Source organism: Capricornis sumatraensis, chromosome 1 (genome assembly GCF_032405125.1).
Source record: "Capricornis sumatraensis isolate serow.1 chromosome 1, serow.2, whole genome shotgun sequence".
Lineage (NCBI taxonomy): Eukaryota > Metazoa > Chordata > Mammalia > Artiodactyla > Bovidae > Capricornis > Capricornis sumatraensis.
In genome coordinates, this window is record NC_091069.1 from 21,532,205 (window position 1) to 21,550,399 (window position 18,195).

At 48.7% G+C, this 18,195-nt stretch overlaps 1 protein-coding gene across 2 annotated transcripts in view; it reads left to right on the forward strand.

Moving 5' to 3' along the window:
• The window catches only part of TRIB2 (tribbles pseudokinase 2), a 28,408-nt gene extending 11,921 nt beyond the window's left edge, over positions 1 to 16,487 (forward strand). For both annotated transcript variants that reach the window (XM_068993669.1, XM_068993595.1), the window contains one exon: positions 14,047 to 16,487. In XM_068993669.1, coding sequence (XP_068849770.1) covers positions 14,047 to 14,515 — 469 coding nt within the window. In that variant the 3' untranslated portion in view covers positions 14,516 to 16,487. The remainder of the gene's footprint in view (positions 1 to 14,046) is intronic.
• The last annotated feature ends 1,708 nt before the right edge of the window (positions 16,488 to 18,195 follow it).

Consider the following 18,195-nt stretch of genomic DNA (forward strand, 5'->3'; position numbering starts at 1 on the left):
TGAGCCCTTGGGATAGAAAGGTTAGATTTTAGCCATATCCTCCCCTCTCCTTTGTTTAATTATAATCGCTGGATGCGTATTAGGAGGGCAACTGACAGGTCAAGTACATATGGTGTGGAACCTGCTGCTCAGAAGGGCTAGGCGGGTCACAAGCAGTGGGAAAGGGAAGGTGGACGAGGGCACTGGCAGGGTGGGAGAGAAGGGCTGATTCCACCCCTCCAGGCCTGGACCGGCCATGGCGCTCCCACCCCTGTTTTGCTGCCTCTCCTCTGGGCCGGGATGTTTCTTTAGGGCTGAGCCTCAGCCACACTGTTTGTGTTTTGAGGAAGTTAAAGACCTACCCTAACTGAACTCGCCCTGGACACACCCTTTGCATCCCCAGTTCCTATGGTAAAATCTGAGATGGTCTGTGTGTAGTAAAACGTAGTCAATGTGATGTAGTAAAATCTGAGTAGGATTGAGGCCTCTAATCTGAGAAAGAGCAGTGCCTGAACCCCCAAAGGCTGCACCCGTGTTCTCCAGCCCCTCTCATCCTGCTCTGGGATTAAAGGGGTCTCCTGGTCAGGTCTTCTCCTTGAGGCCCCGGATTTCAATCCCAGCCTCTAAGGGACAGGGCTGATTGCTCCGCTGGAGTCCATCCCTCTCTGGATTCCAGTCTGTTTCTCTTGCACTTCATCAGTTTAACGTTGACAAGTTACCTAACCTGTTCTGCCCCATTGGCTCATCATAGACTTTGCTCATGAAATTAAATGAATTAACGAAAGTGAACCTGTTGCTTGGTGCACAGTCGGCCATCAGCTGCTCTTAACCTCTCCTGGACTTGATTCATGTCTGGGCCTCTGGGTGACAGCTGGCCAGCCTGGTCAGCTGGATAGCTGACCTAGAACTTGAAGAGCACTTTAAGCTGCTGCAAGCTGCGGCTGCAGGGGGGCCCCTGAAGCATGTAGGGGTGGGGGAACATGGTGCCTGCAACTGTCCCCATTTGCCAGCCGAATCTTGCCTGTCCCTTGGAACAGGGCTCCTTGCCACCCTCCCTCCCCAGCCCCAGCTCCCTGCCGCCAACCACAATTCGGTGTTGACATTTTTTGCCCAGAAATACCCCCATGTGAACGAGACGGCTTCTGAACATGTTTCTTCTTCGGTTTTAAGATCTTTATCTCTTGACGTCACAGGTCTCATTTCCTCTGCTTTGTGGAAGCTGATCAGCGCCTGCTTCTGCCGGAGGGGAACTAGGACCCTGTATAAGAACCCGGGGGATGGGGGGCGGTGTTTCCCTGGAACAAAAGCCCTCTTCAGGCGGCACCGGGGGACTTGCACCTCCCTGCAGGGGGAAGGCCTCTTTCCTGCCACACCAGACGAGGTCAGTGCTCCCTTCCCCAGGCAGGTGTTGGTATGTGTATTAGTTCTCCCTTTAGATCTTTAAGGTTTTTCTTGTCTCCAGAGACGCTCCCATATCTAATAAAGTACAGAGGGCATTGGAGTCCTGGAGGCCAGACTCTGCTTTCTTTCATTAATAGCAATATATATTAAGTTGTGGGCTTCCCTGATGACTCACGTGGTAAAGAGTCTGCATGCAACGCAGGAGACTCAGCTTTGATCCCTGGGTGGGGAAGATCCCCTGGAGGAGGAAATGGCAGCCCACTCCAGTATTCTTGCCTGGAGAATTTCATGGACAGCGGAGCCTGGAGAGATACAGTCCATGGGGTTGCAAAAGAGTTGGACACGACTGAGCTTGTACTCCTACGCATCCACTGAGTTGTAGGTTTGTTGAATTTTAGGAAAATTGCCATTCTGCTTTAAAGGCGATGGAGCTCCTGGAATTCTCTTGTTCGTGTTGACCCCTTGGATGTAATCAGGCACTGTCCATCCTTTGGGAAAGCTCCTCCCCCTTCACTCTTCTCGGGTCGTGTCAGGAGCTCTCACACTTGGATCTGTTACAGCGTATTTCCTGTTCTCCTCTTACTATCCGTGAGCATCTCCAGACTGTCCTCATCTCCTCCTAGCCTGGGAGCTCATTGAGGTCGGAGGCTGTCTCTTGTGCACTGCTCCTGGAGCCTGGTGGGCATTGAGTGAATGAGAATTCCTTTTATGGACCAGGAGCAAGCTCAGATTGGGTTCTCATGTCAGAGCGAGAGAGGCAGGGAGTGTATTCATTTAATGATCATCTCAGTCATTGCCCAGATGGGAGCCCAGAAAGACTGAGACTTATGAATCTCCCTTGTAGACACCTTTTTTAAAAACTGTATTTTTTACTGAAATACAGTTGAATTATAATGTTGTATCATTGTAGACGGGCTTCCCTGGTAGCTCAGACAGTAAAGAATATGCCTGCATTGTGGGAGACCCGGGTTCCATTCCTGGGTTGGAAGCTCCCCTGGAGAAGGGAATGGCTACCCATTCCACTATTCTTGCCTGGAGAATCCCATGGATAGAGGAGCCTGGCGAGCTACCCCGGACCGGACCATGCCTGCAGCCTATGGTCACAAAAGGTCGGACACGACTGAGCGACTAACACTTTTTCTTTCATCATCGTAGACACCTTTTAAAGAGAACTGTTTTCAAAGGTCCCCGTCAAGTAACAGATAAACCCATCATTCCCATTCTGATTTAATGACTTATGCAAAAGTGACATTTACTTAAGACACCATTATTTATGTCATGGTGGGTGTCTTTTTATTTATGAAGTCCTTCAGGTCATGATTAGAGGGGAGGGCTTAGAGATGGACTAAATAGTAGTCTATAGTAGATATTCTTCAGCAGGGCTTCTGGCTAGGGTATTGGGGCTTAATAAATTAGCTGATGGGCTAGACTGGGAACCACAGGCAAGTGGAGCAGAGAGCACAGTGGTGAGATTTTTTTCGATTCCTCCATTTGGCCTTTTGCCCTTGGCCTGCCTTCGCTGACATGGGTTGGGGATAATGAACTTCAGGGACTTGGGATACCTGTCGTTACTGCTCTGCATAATCCTCTGCAGCTTGGAGCCTCATATTCCAACAACCTGGAGATTTGTGTATTTGTTCAACAAATATTTATGGAGTACAAAGGATTATATGTGCCTGGCACTAGTCTAGGTGCTGGAGATACTGAAATACTGGATGAAACAGAAGCCCTGCTCTCATGGGACTTATATTTTAGTGAAATAATATCTAGGATCCACCATGTACCAGGCCCAGTTCTAACCAAAACACATAAATGAACGAATTTTATCCAAATTAATTACTATAATTATTTATTTATTTTTTATTGGAAGATAACTGCTTTACAATGCCATGGTGGTGTCTGCCATACATCAACTCAAATGAGTCATAATGTTATATATACATATATATATATATATATCCCCCCTCCCTGCAGAGCCTCCCTCCGTCTAGAGGAAGGAGAGGGTAGAACAAATTGAGAGAGTAACACTGACATAATATACACTATCCTTGTAAAACAGATAACTAGCAGGAAGCTGCTGTATAAGACAGGAAGCCCATTCTGGTCCTCCGTGATGGCCAAGAAGGGTAGAATTACTGTATTTAAATCAAGTTATTTGATTTAAATCAAGCTATTTGATTTGAGGTCCTGCTATGTTTATCACCATTATACAGATAAGGAAATTGTGGCCTGGGGTTGTACAGCCAATCAGTGCAAATCTGGGGGTGGCACCCAGAGAGAGAGACCTTAAGTTCTCAAATGCCATGTTAGCTACAGAAGCTAAATGCCAGGTATAGTGCCACCCTTGTACTGGACCCACAGAAGGAATTTTCTTATGCAGTTAGGCAACTAGTGAACCCACAGGGACTTGGCTGACTGGAGTCTAAGTGAAGCTCAGTCCTCGGTTTTCTCGGAGCGGTCTTGGCAGAGATAGACTCGGCCACCAGTTAAGCAAACCTCACAGGTCCTTGTACATCCTGCTCTTCCACTTATGGAGTGGGTTTAGGTTCTTCTGCAGGGCTCTAAGCTGGGGTCCATTTATCTTTTCATCCCTCATACCTAACCCAGGACTTAGCATTATACATACTTAGTGAATGCATGACAGTTGACCCAGTGGGGATATGACTAGCCCCATATATCCTGGAGTCATAAATATTATAAGAAAACCCCCCTAAATATACTGATGGTAGAAGAGAGTGGATGGAAACACATTTCAAGCATCCCTTAGCCAGTGCTCTTGGGAATTTCTCTAAACCATGGACGAATCCAGTCTCTCTGAAATTTCTCTGGATTCTAGATATTGCAGTTGTTAAGCAGAGTCATGCCTAGATGCCCTGAGTGCGAGACAACATGTTGGAGCTGAGGGCGTTGGACACACGGGGATCACACTGTTTTGCAAACGTGAATTAAGCACCTGTCATGGCACTGCTTACGGTGCTCAGTATTGGGGATGCAAGACTTAACAACAGAGAGTCCTCACCTAGTGGACGACAGTGCAGTGGTTATTTTTAACACCACATCTGAGAGGAAGGGTGTGTATTAGAGAGCTATCTGGGAGCAGGAAGAGGATATTCCAACAATGGAGTGGGCTACAGAGAAGGACTGCGTCAAGGAGGAGCTGGGCTTCTCAGGGTAGTTCTGAGAGATGCAGGAGGGAAGGAGAAGGGTCCAGAAAGTGTCAGCAGTGGGTAAGGAGGGACTGCTCGGGAGGGTATTGTGAGGTGGGGCTGGAGATGAAGGTGAAGAGAGGTCTAGGGCTTGGCCTCACGTCTGGGACCTTGAGGACTTCCCAGGTGACACAGTGGTAGAGAATCCTCCTGCCAATGCAGGAGACTTGGGTCAGGAAGATCCCCTGGAGAAGGAAAAGGCAACCCACTTTTGCTGGAGAGTTCCATGGACAGAGGAGCCTGGTGGGCTACAGTTCATGGGTTCGAAGAGAGTTGGATATGAGCAAACACAGACAGGCTGGGACCTTGAACTTGATCTGAAACTCAGCAGGAGCCATTTAAAGTTTTGTCTAGACAGGGCAGGGACCGGTCAGGTTGTGATTCTGGACGTGCATGTGAAAGACAGACTGGGGACGGACATGGACTTCAGGATCCTGAAGCTGAATCACGACCCAGGCCATGGGATTGAGAGGGAGGGCTAAGAGGGGATTTAAATCCAGCCCTCTTACCTTTACAGACAAAGAAATCAGGAAGGGAAGGCCCTTCCCCAAAGTTCTATAAGGTGTAAGTGACACAACCAAGAACAGAACTCAGACTTCTGACTCCCTGAATTTGTTCAGTCTCTGCCTAGACCACGTGGGGAAGCCACACATCAAACCCCCGACCCAGGTGGCCCAGTGTGTGACCAGCTGGGCCAGGTTAACAGGGCTGCTGGGGGTGGGGATGGAGGGGTTGGAGGGACTGGCCTGAACCTTGCCCCGCCCCACCAATGAGGTATGGAGAGGAATGTTCTGGGCCCTGAATCATCCTGGGCAAAAAAGGCAGGAGCAGCACCTAGAGGTGCCTGGCTCTCCCTGGAAGGATCTGGGCTGGGTGAGCAAACGGGGCAATGTGGTCCAGCATGGAGTGAGATGGCCGCCTGGGAAGCTTTCCTGAGAGGTACAGTTGATTGACTTGGGTTCGAGGGAACCTCGGGGATCCAGGTCTCGGCGCAGAGCAGTGAGAGGTGGATAGAGTTTTGACGAGGAGTCCCAGCTGCACCACCTCCCTTGGAGTTCCTGGCTGTTATTATGACAATGGAAGGCAGGCTGCCTGGGTGTGGGGTCCTCCTTCAGGGCGGGGGTAGGGTTGCAGGAAAGTCTTGGAGGTGGAATGGCTTCCCTGTTCCCACCATGGCCCTGACGAGTCGGGCACAGACGTGCACCTGCATGTAGGTTTCAAGGGCTTTTGCATCCTGGCTGGGTAGCCGGCGCCGTGGAAACACCTGTCTGCTAGAGTCGGCTTGGGCTCCTCCTCCCAACTGTGCTGTTTCTCAGCAGGTGGCTTTATCTTTCCAACTGCACATTTCTCTGTATAACCAGTGCAGAGTGTGGGATGGTATTGTAAGGCAATCGGAGGATATACTGCCTTCTGGAACTTACCAGACCTCCCCTGGGTCCCCTTGCCCTTTGACTTCTCTTAGCCCACCCTGAGTGGCTCCCTTACTGTTTGCCTGCTGTTCTCTGGCTAATTTGTGAGCAGCTCGACCTAAAGTGCTGGGTCTGTTCCCTGAGTCAACGGGACCTGGGGCATCAGTGGTGCTCAGAGGTGACTGCTGGAAAGATCCATACACACAGGAAGCAGAGGCTCTGAGCAGTGATGATTTACTGGGCAGTTTAGTGGCCTGTGGAGTCCCCGTGGTGCCTGCCAGGCTAGCACAATGCAGCTCATGCTGCTGGGGTGGGTGGGTGGGTGGAGCCTTCCTCCGGCCTCCCAGCAGTAATTCCAGCTGGGACCCTGGCCTGACACCTGGATTGGCAGCCAAGGGTAGCTTTGCAGCAGTGGCCAGAGCAAGGTCAGGCCTGGCTGCAGCTAACCTTTCACCCTTGGTCCTTCTCCTGTTTGGACCCACCCCTCGGAATGGCCTTTGGTGACTTCTGGATTCCACTGGCCTTAGGCCCCCGGACTTCCCATCCAGGCCAAGCCCACTTGGTCTGGCTGAACTCCCAGCCTGACCCCAGCCTGGCCCACCCTGTCCTGATCTCTTCCTGTTGGGAGCCCAGGGTGGGGTTCAGGGTTTAAAAGCCAAGCCTGATTGGCTTGTGTACGCCTTTTTTTCATATTTTGGGTGAAGCACATGGAGGTTGAAAACTTGGGTTTAAATCCCAGCTCAACCACTCACTAGCCAGGTGGTCTTGGACAAGTCACATCTGCTTTCTGTACCTCAGCTTTTCATCTAGTAAATGGGCAGGTCCCACCACCACCATCCACTTCGTGAGCTATAGCACTTAGACTGTGAATTGTAATGGTTTTGTACGTGACCCAGTGCTAAATAAACCTGGGGCCATATCTGTCTCCATAAACCCAGGGTCTTCCTTTAAGAATTATTTTGTCTTTTGTTGTTCAGTCTGACTCTCTGTGACCCCACAGACTGCAGCATGCCGTCTCCCTGTCCTTTACCATCTCCTGGAACTTGCTCAAACTCATGTCCATCGAGTCGGTGATGCCATCCAACCATCTCGTCCTGTGTTGTCCCCTTCTCCTCCCGCCTTCAGTCTTTCTCAGCATCAGGGTCTTTTCCAATGAGTCAGTTCTTCCCATCAGGTGCCCAAAGTATTGGAGCTTCAGCTTTAGCATCAGTCCTGCCAGTGAATATTCAGGATTGATTTCCTTTAGGATAGACTGGTTGGACCTCCTCGTTGTCCAAGGGACTCAAGAGTCTTCTCCAATGCCACAGTGTGAAAGCATCAATTCTACCGTGCTTAGCCTTCTTTACACTGAGTAAATCTGTGATATTGGCACCAGGGTGTCTTTTGGAGGGGCACTGGCATTAGAATCCTCGTGATGTGGATCAGAGCTCAGTTGTTTCAGTTATTCCGTGTGTGACCTAAAACGTTTCATTCTCTGTGCCTCAGTTTCCTTAATCCTTAGGAAGTTGGCACATATCATAATATTTGCCTTTCAGTTTTGAAGGGTTGCAGTCTCTATAGCTTAAAAGTTAAAGGAAAGTTATAAAATCAGGAAATTTGAAGCCGGAAGAGCCCTTTGCGGGCCATGTACGATAGGTTCTCGGGCTTCTCAGGTGTCACAGTGGTAAGGAACTCACCTGCCACTTCAGGAGACACAGGTTTGATCCCTGGGTTGGGAAGATCCCCTGGAAGAGGAAGTGGCAACTCACTTCCACGGACGGAGGAGCCTGGCAGGCTGCAGTCCATGGGGTCACAAGAGAGTGAGACATGACTGAGCACGCACACACACACACGCACACACACACACGACTGGTTCTCATTGTATAGAAGAGAAACTGAAGCTGAGGTCGATTTAGTGACCCAGAGAGAGCCACTCAAGCCTCCGGGAAGCGTGGGTAGGACATGGGGTCAGAGCTTTCAAGGCTGGTTCGGCTGCTCCGTGGGGGTGGGGCGTGGAACCTCATGCACCCTGCTGGTTCTGGCTTCCTCACCTGGCTCAGCATCTGAGGACGTAGCCCTGGTGCTGGGCTGAGCCTGCTCCTTCAACACAGGCTGCCCCGTGTAAGCGTTGTTCATTCAGAGGTTGCAAGCAAAGCAGGCTTTTCCCGCCTACGCCATGGACAGGTTGCCGAATGCACACAGAGATGGCAGCTTGTCGGCCAGATCAACCCTCCCTGGGGCCCGTGACTCAGGGCTCCCTCCTCCAAGAAGCTGCAGGAGATAACCACTCTCATTTGCAGCTCTTTGGTCACACAGATCTCTACCATTCTCCGTATTCTCCGTGAGCCGTCTCTAGTCTTAACCACCTCCATGAAGCCCATTCTGATCAACTTGGTACTGAATAATGTGAGCAGGAGTGAGCTGGGCACATATTTGTGGGAAGAACATTCTAGACAAGAGGGAAAAAAAAGTGCAAAGGCCCAGGAAGGAATGGGGCACAGAATTCACATCCATTTCATTCTGCCTGTGGCTTATTCATCTATCTTCCCTCTAGGCTTTGGGGCTGAAGGGGGCGGGGGAGAGCTTATAAGGTCAGTTAGAGTTTCCACCATTTTTTTGCAGATTTACTGTTCTAGGTTCTTTGACAGATACTGTACTTGCACTGTTTCATTTACAACCTTCACAAAAACTGAGACTATGGGTGTGACTTGTCTGAATCTACAGTGCGTAGTTTCATTTGAATAACTTGGACCGTCACCGATGTTCCTGCTGTTTCATGAAAATTGATTTCTCTGCCTGGAAATTCCTAAAGCCCAGATTGATCAAGGGGCCTCAGAAGCTGAATGATTGTTTTCATTCACTTCCTCCCACTCTGACAGGTGCCCGGGCTCTGCCAAGCCTTCCCGCAACATTCCTGAGACGAGAGGGTGAGGCCCGCCCCCTATGCCCAGGGGTGGGGAAGCTGAGCCCCAGAGACCTTCTGAAGGGCCCTGTAGTTGTGTCGTGCATCGGTGGGGACCAGAGGTGGAATTCTAGCCCAGCTCGGGCCCGCGACCCCGGGGCACCCCGGAAGGTCCTTGTTTACAGATGTAATCCAGACTTCTTGCCTCGACCTTTGCCTGGGAGTGATGTAAACAAGTTCAGGATGTTCCCAGAGGCAGGCAAGGTCAGAAGAATGCCTGCACTGCTGCATTTCCTCCCCATCCTTTCCTAGGCTTCTTCCTACCCCTGAGGGATTCCTGCACGCCTGCGCAGAAGCAGCCGGCTGCCGGGCCCTGGGGCGCATGCGTGCTGCCCGCCTTGAAGGCCCCTCGCTGACCCAGCCAACCTCGGTTGGTTTCCTGCGCCAGGTGCTCAGGTGATGGCGGCTGACCTGAGCTCCCAGCCCAGCGAGAGGCGAGCACTCGGCCTTTAGCTAGCCTTCCCGCCAGAGGAGCTGACCTACCCTCTCTGAGCATTAGGTTCAGTGTCCACGCAAAGGAAGAATAATTCATGCCCTGGAAATTGACTTTATATATTTTGAAGAGAAAATAAATGTAGATACCCACTCACGCTTCAATGCATAGACGGTGTTTGGTATTTTGTACTTAGTATTTTTGCCTAAGCCAGAATTCGAACCCAGGTCTCTGGCTTTAAGACCCTGAACTGGCCTGGCTTCCTTGTGGCTGTGTCACCACAGGCCACACTGAACCCGATGTGACCACAGCTCCAGACCCTCCCGCCGGAGGCTCAGCCTCTGAAGGCAGGGGGATGAAGCGGCCCGTGGATCAGCTTAGGGGCAACGGAAATGCAGCCGCACGTGGGTGTTTTTTATTTCTATATTAATAGCACTCAAATTCATGAGGTGTTTGCATGGCTTTCAAGCCCTCTTTTTGAGTCGGGGGAGGAGAGACGTGAACTCCGGGAAAGGGGTTAATGACAAGATGGGGACCTTAGGCATGGGGTCTTGTCTGTGATGTGGAGGAGGGTTCTAGAAGAGGGATGAGGATGAAAGTGGGTCACTGCTGCTCGTAGGAGGGGGTGTGGGGATGATTGGGTGAAGGAGAAAGTCAGAATCTAGGGTTGTGACCCGGGAAGGAATGAGAATGAAAAATGGCTTTAGGGTTGGCTTAGCATGAACTGCTCGAGGTAGTTAAGTCTATCTTCGGAAAGAAGCCACAGCTCCCTCCCAGCCTTACTCCAAAGGCACCTGAGATATTGTACCAATAATTTATAAAGCTGGCCCTCCATATAGTCTTCACTTTTCCTCCACTTACTCCTAGGAAAGTTTCCCTCCTTTACCCAGGGCAGGGGCCATTGTTCCTTTAAAGGTAGCACACAGATACTCCTGGGGTCTACAGCTTGATAGTCCCTTTCATTCTTGGATTGAGGGACTGAGTGTCTGTTGGGTGCCAGGTACAAAAAAAAAACAAAAAAAAAGTCTAGGGGCTGGAGTTACCTCAGGAAGCACAGGTGGTGTTTTTTATACTCAGAGTGACCAGCCACCTGCCCAAGGCCCCTGGAGGTGAAGGATGAGGTGATGACCCTGAAATGACCACGGGAATCTTAACACATAGAGTATACCCACAGAACTGTAGACATGTAAATACCTACAGTTCCAGGTGGTAACGAAGGGGATATGGCATTGTGGTGTGGGAGTGCTCCTTTGGAACAGGAGGGTCAGACAAGGTCTCTTTAATAAAGTACATTTGAAGGAAATGGCAACCCACTCCAGTACTCTTGCCTGGAAAATCCCATGGATGGAGAGCCTGGTGGGCTACAGTCCATGGGGTTGCAAAGAGCTGGACACAACTGAGAGACTTCACCACCAAGCAAAGACCTGCAAAAACTGAGTTTTGCAGAAGACCATTCTGGACAAGGGGCTGGAGGTGAGGGGTGTGTGCAGAGGCCCCAGGAAGGACTGTTGTTGGTTGGTATATGTGAAGAATGGTGCAGGGGCTGGAAGGGAGAGGGGTCGCTCGGCCAAAGCCTTGGCAAAGATGGGCACCCACTTGAATGAGCTGAGATGGCATTGGAGGGTTTTGACAGAGAAACCCAGCTCCAAAACCAAATCTGATTCCGAGTCTCATTCCACTGGACCATCACCCCTTGTCATACAGATGCGAGGGCTTATTATTATTATTTCCACTGGGATGATTATCCCCACAGCTACTCTGCTGCCCAGGCTGTGAACTTGAAGGTGGAGAGCCCAGTGGGTCCCGAAGCTGGGCAGGAGCAGCTGCTGGTGAGGGTGGGGCAGGGGAACCTGTGGTTAGAACCCACCTGAACCTGTGGTTTGTGCCCCGTCTTCTCCACCCCATGGGTTTTACCAGCTCACCTCCAGTCTTCAACCATCTAGTGGGGCTGGTGTGAGTCAGCGCCACCTGCCACCTTAGATTAGAAGAAGCAGAAGGAAGAAGAGATTTGCTTTTAATCCATTCAATTCCGGATCAACACATCCAGACCCTTCCTATTTTTACAGATCGACTAAAGGGGGAAGAGAAGGGCACATACACTACAGATTATAAATAGAATATGGGCGAGCAGATAAAGAAGATGTGTTGCAATGTACTACATAGAAGCCCAGAATGTTAAAATTGGCAGAGACTTCAAGACTGTCTTGTCCAGATGGACACACAACTGTGTGCATATATCAATACTTAATGCTACTGAACTGTAAACTTAAAATGGTTAAAATAGTAAATTGTATCTTATATATATTCAGTCAATTCAGTTCAGTCACTCAGTCTTTGCAACCCCATGGACTGCATGCAGCACGCCAGGCCTCCCTGCCCCATCACCAACTCTCAGAGCTTGCTCAAACTCATGTCCGTTGAGTCAGTGATGCCATCCAACCATCCTCTGTCATCCCCTTCTCCTCCGCCTTCAATTTTTCCCAGCGTGAGTCTTTTCTAGTGAGTCAGTTCCTCAAATCAGGTGGCCAAAGTATTGGAGTTTCAGCTTCAACATCAGTCCTTCCAGTGAATATTCAGGATTGATTTCCTCCAGGATGGACTGGTTGGATCTACTTGCAGTCCAAGGGACTCCCAAGAGTCTTCTCTAACACCACAATTCAAAAGCATCAGTTCTTTGGTGCTCAGTTTTCTTTATTACATACATTATACCACAATTTAAAAAATTAAAATAATAATAATTTAAAAAGACTGTCCTGTTCAACACTCTGCTTTAAGGTTGAGAACAGAGAAGTTTAGTGACTCACTCACAGCCACACAGCAGGTAAGAGATGTAGTCTGGCCTGGACTCTTCTCCCCTAGCTCCTAGTCTAGTACCTTTTCCAGTGATCGCAGGTATGTTTCCTTGTTGATGGAAATGAGAACAAGGAAGAAGTCAGTCACCCTTTGGCTTTGGAAACTCCTGGACTTCAAATATGGCGTCTGAGAATCCGTGCAGGGTTTTAGCCGACCTTATGCTCTACGCAGCTCCCAGCAGTGCTCCTTGGGTTAATTTGAGCCTCACTTCCCTTCTATGGCTTTCTGAGGAGCTGCGGTGACAGTCCTGCAAGGCTAAGACCTACAGTTGGAGAAAGAAAGAGAAACAGTAGTGGATGGATCTGGTCATAAACTCTGATTTAGGACTGAAGCCTTATTGTGGCTTCTCCAATTCTCCTATTCTCTCCTCATTTGTGCCTCATGACACCTTAGGGCAACAGGGGCGATGCTTTGGTGGGCACTTTAGAGATGAAAGAAACAACGGATAGGAATGCCACTGACCTCCTAAGTGCTCATCGGTACCACCTGTGTGGTCCCAACCCCTAACTCCAGCCCCTCCTCCCTGCCTCAGGTTCCATGCATGGCATCATCTGTGTGATGGAATGGGATTAACTGAGTTGATGGGGCCTGAGAACTGCAGGAAATTTGCAGTGGTGGAATTCTGGCCAAGAGAATGGAGGAGGGTGTTGGTTTTAGGCACTGAAAGGTAATAACACCTAACTTTGCACTCAGAGAGCAATGAGGCAGGGGCACAGGGATTCTTCAGAGGTCTCTGGGACAAGGAAGGAATGCGAAGCTAGGAGCTTGGGGGTACTGAGCATATATTTATTTGGTACTTAATGGTGATATCAAGCCCTTCTGTGTAACCCTGAGTGCTAGGCTCTGGAGACTGAGTTCAATGAGGGATTTCTATACCTCTCTTCTTCCCATCATACCTAGGAGGGTCCTGCATTCATCAGTGACCTCAGTGGTCCTTAACCGATGGGGAGAAGATTCACACACACACACACTCATGTACCCATGTGAGGCAGAATCACATATGTGTGGCCCAAGTGAAGAATCTAGGTAACCCAAGTAGCTTGCATACTAGGTCCAGGACCAGACCCTAGGAGTGTGATGGGCGGGACAGGACACAGATTCAACAGGAAATCTTGGGAAGAGGGTGGGCTTGGAAAGAAGATGAGAATATTGGCTTTGGAAGGACAAAGTGATGGATTGCATTTCTAGGGAACATTTTCTGGCTCTGCTTGTGTCCTAAGAGAGGCATTTTGGTGTGGAGAGAGCACCAGGTTGACTTAGGAAGATGTGAGGTCAACTTTTTTCTGTTTCCCAACCAGATGGCTTTGGGTAAGTTACTTAAATTCTCTGAGCTTCCGTGTTCTTCTCTGTAAAATGGGTTAGGAAAATCCTCTACGTCTAAGTAAAGGAGTGTTGAAAGGAAGCAAAACTGTTGAATGGAAGATCCTGGCTCCTGTGTTGTATTATGTTAGTCACAAGTTTGCTGGAAGCTATGGACAGAGACTGTGTGAGTTTCCCAGCTGGTTGGATCTGAGTTCAAATCTTGTGACTCCCCATCATTACCATTAAGTTGAGGTGGTAATAATCTATTTGTGATTTGTCTACCTGCTGAAGATTTCAGTCCCCCAGTGGATCAAAAGTTTCAGGCAAATTCTTTGCCTCCTGGCTCCCCAGCTCTGGAACAGGGTCTCGCCACCTAGAAGGTGCCCAGTAAACAGTGTTTGGCTGGTCCAATGAATGAATACGAGGCTTTGGAAACGTTCAAACGGAAGCTGCGACATAATGGTGGGATTCCTGGGGCTCAGAGCATCCTTACAAGCTCATGTTTTGCTCCCTTTCTTGCAGGACTCGGGTCAAGCTGGAAAGCCTGGAAGACGCCTATATTCTGCGGGGAGATGACGACTCACTCTCCGACAAGCATGGCTGCCCAGCGTATGTCAGCCCGGAGATCTTGAACACCAATGGCAGCTACTCGGGCAAAGCAGCTGACGTGTGGAGCCTGGGAGTGATGCTCTACACCATGCTGGTTGGGCGGTACCCTTTCCATGACATTGAGCCCAGTTCCCTCTTCAGCAAGATCCGGCGTGGCCAGTTCAACATTCCAGAGACTCTGTCGCCCAAGGCCAAGTGCCTCATCCGGAGCATCCTGCGGCGGGAGCCCTCGGAGCGGCTGACCTCCCAGGAGATTCTGGACCATCCTTGGTTTTCTACAGATTTTAGCGTCTCGAATTCAGGATATGGTGCTAAGGAAGTGTCTGATCAGCTGGTGCCGGATGTCAACATGGAGGAGACCTTGGACCCTTTCTTTAACTGAGCTCATGCCCCACGGGGACTTAGCAGGTACCAGAAGCGAGAGAGAGGGCAGCGGAGAGGAGTTCTTCCAGGGAACACGTATCGCCTGGCTTGGTAGCAGGAGGGACACGGACACTCAGGCTTCTTGGTTCAAAGAAGGAAAACCGTCAAGGAGCTGACTGAACATGTAGCATGGGGGCCAGAGATGCGGGATGGAGGCGGGCTCCAGGGTCCTGTCGGGCGGGCAGGAGCCCCCTGGAGCTTCTCTCGCCCGACGGAACCCCCCCCCCGGGAGACCACCCCTGTCAGCTGGGCTGCTTCCGCCTATCCCCCTTTCCATTTTGTTCCAAATAGTTGCAAATCTTGATAGAATCAAAACTCTGCCTCAAACACACATCTTGGCATCGCACTGTTAGCATTTAACTTCTTGTCATGATTCAGGGAAGGTACCATTGGCCAAGGGTTTTTTTTGTTTTTTATTTTCTTTTTAAACAAGCCAGCCACCTATCTGATAATTCATGGGGTTCATTAAAAAAAATTCGGTGCACACAGACTGATGTGAAACCTGGGTGCTAAAACTAAAAGAAAATAAAAGTCCAGTTTGTGTCTCCTAATTGCGCTCTTCAACTCATTTCTTCTAAATAAACTATTGAATATCCTGGTCAGGAAATGACACGTTTAGTGCTTTGCTCCCTGAAGTGGGGGGGAAAAAATCAAACCTGTCCTTTAACCCAGTATTCTGTTTTCTGTCAATTGGTTTGTGGCAGGAAGCTCTTAGAAGTCAAACTTCCAGATGCATCATTGCTATCATAGTTTAAAGAAAGAAAAATGAAAGGAAAAGAAAAATTCAACTCTTTAATTTTATTATTATTATTATTTTTTTTTTTTCTGGTGAATGACGAGGGCTGCATCACAGGCATGCCTGTTTGCTGAGATGTTAGTGATGGAGTGAGATTCCAGATGCTGTTGGAGTCTGAAGCTCTTGTAACGCTCTGATCTCAACTAAACATTTTGTCTTTGCTTTATTGGCAACTCATGAAATGAAGCAGGTTGTCCCACATGTATGAAATACAGGGCAGCTATTGCATTTTCTTTATGGAATATGATCCTTGTAGCTTGGGAGGCCCTCTGGTTTGGACAAAAACCCTCAGTTGAGACAAACAGGAAGGAAAATAAGCTGAAAGCTAGGCTAATATAAACAAAAAACAAAAAATACAGCTCTCTATCCCCATATGCACCTTTGTATTTTTCAAGAACTCTTCTATTTATTAAGGAAAATGTCACATTGTGATGTATTAAGCCAGTACTTCAATTACGGGTTAACTTGGGTAACATGTTACATGCTGTAGTTAACATTTATATATATTTTTTTTCTTTGTTTGAGTATTTCTGTCCCTGAAATAACCTTTTATTTGGCTTTTCTAGATAGCTTTACTTGATTTTGAGTGGCAAATGTTTTTCTTTTCTTTTCTTTTCTGTTATGGCTCTTCTATATTGCTGTATGATACAGAACTCTTTTGGCATCAATATTTGTGTTTCCAGTACCTCAGTTGTTCGGATTTTACTGCCTGTATATGTTTTGTGAAATGGTCATGTTTTTGGGTAGGTGACACGTGGACTCTAGTATGTAAATGTTACTTGAATCTGTGCTTCATTATAGTATGTGGCATGTATGTGCAGACCTTGGATGCTCTATTCCTACTTAGCAGGAACCCGGCCTCATTCCCAGGAGGGCGGCTTAACCATTCATCGTCAGGAGACAAGGAGGCCATGGATTTGCTCTGGATTCTATTTTGATAATAGGAGATAAAAAAGGAGAGAGGGTTTTTTACATTCTGAAGATGGGGCTGAGTCAAGAAGGACCTGTTTTTCTTCCCTCTCCCTTATTTTTTAAGTACCTTGTTGGAGGAAAGATTGGTGACATGCATGGTGGGAATCTATGGCCTCTGGTGCTTTGTCCTGTATTCGGTTTAATGTTTTTGTCCTAATCTCTTCAATCAATAAAATTGTGCGTATTTAACTAAACTCGTGGGGTCTGGCAAATGATGATTTTTCTGCTGTCCGGGATTTGAGGCCCACCAGCCTCAAACTCTAACCTCCCACCAGCCAGGAACTCACCCATTCTCTTAGGTCAACACTCCTTTGTGAGTGAATCACTATCACTGTGTATACAAAGCAATATACATGGTGTGGGCATGTGCTGGCTGATTTAGGTGGAATATCTCACTGTATTCACACTTCCGGAGGCATGCATTATGTTCCTATTACAGGTGAGGAAATCAGCCCAGACAGTTTATAACCCGACGTGAAACCACCTTTAGGTGAGTGAGGAGTGAACCCCAAGTCCAGTGAATCCCAAGCTGGCTATGCTTTCTAAGATTTTAAAGCCCAGAGGTTCTTAGGGCAACTGTAAAAGTAACTGGAGGAGTGAGACTTACCTCGGTCTCAAATAATGCAGGATTCCACATGGTTCCCAAGAAAAACAGTTTCCCCTGCAAACCTGATTGGAAATCATCAAGGAGGAGACCACCTGGCTCCCAGAAGTGAATGTCCTGCCAGCAGCCTTTCTCTAGGTCAAAGATCCACGTGTTAGGGTTATCAGAGATAGGTGGGCTCTCAGCAATCCTATGCACTGTAGACCTGATTTAAAAAACATACCTCCAGCCCAGAGAGGGTCAATTCAATCCTGAAGCGTTTATTCGGTGCCTCAGTCATTTCCGTGCAGGTTGGGAAAACAGACATGGAAACAGACAGACAGTAGGCAGCAGCGCGTGGTGAGTAAACAGGTTCATGGCAGCCCTTAGGTTGGGTGCCCCACCTGACTACGGCTGTCAGTTTGTGTCCTGGAAGGGGTGGCCACTGAATCAATCCAGAAGGACTTTGGGTATTGAAGGAAGAGAAACAGTACTACTCTAAGCAGAGGGAACTGTGTGAAGAATCTAGTCCTCAGTGCCAAGCTATGGATGGAGTTCATCAAAGTCCTTGCAAAGGTGTGGTTTTGTGGCATTTGGAAGGACATATGGCAGAAGAGGAGGCTTCCTAGTCGACTGGTCCCATCTTCTAAATTCACAAAGAGCTTATCATCCAGTGCCATCACCTCTGTATCCCCAGCAGCACCTGTCCCTGTGCCTGGCACATGGTGAGTGTTCAGTAAACAATGATTCATTGATGTTTAATTTGATCTTCCCGAGTCAGGGATCAAACTGGTGTCTCTTGTATCTCCTGCATTGGCAGGGGGATTCATTACCACTAGTACCACCTGGGAAGTCCATGCTGAGGGCCTCTATATGTTGCTAAATTTCTTTCCAGCCCTTCTAAAGGGTGCATCATTAGGAAACAGGCTTTGCAAGGACTGGAGCCCACCAGAAGTGGCTTTTGCTAGGACCCAGAAAGGCTGATCCAAATTCTTTGCTCTTTCACTGCCTGTGATTAAGCAGAAGTGGGCCTGCTGCCTAATGAGTGCCTGTTTGAATTGCGTTCTGTCAAACCTTCCCATGCGTGGTTGCTGGGGGGAGAGAGTTGTTGGCACACACACTTCCAGCCTCTAGATGAAAGCTCCCACCGTGGTAGGGACCAAGAATCAGCAAGCTTCCTTTTTCTTAACATTTCAAGCCTTAGCCAGCAGAAATCTTTATTCGAGCTTGCCTTTGGGGATAGATACTTCAAGCCTTTGCTACTTAACCCAGTCCTGGGGTAGGGCCA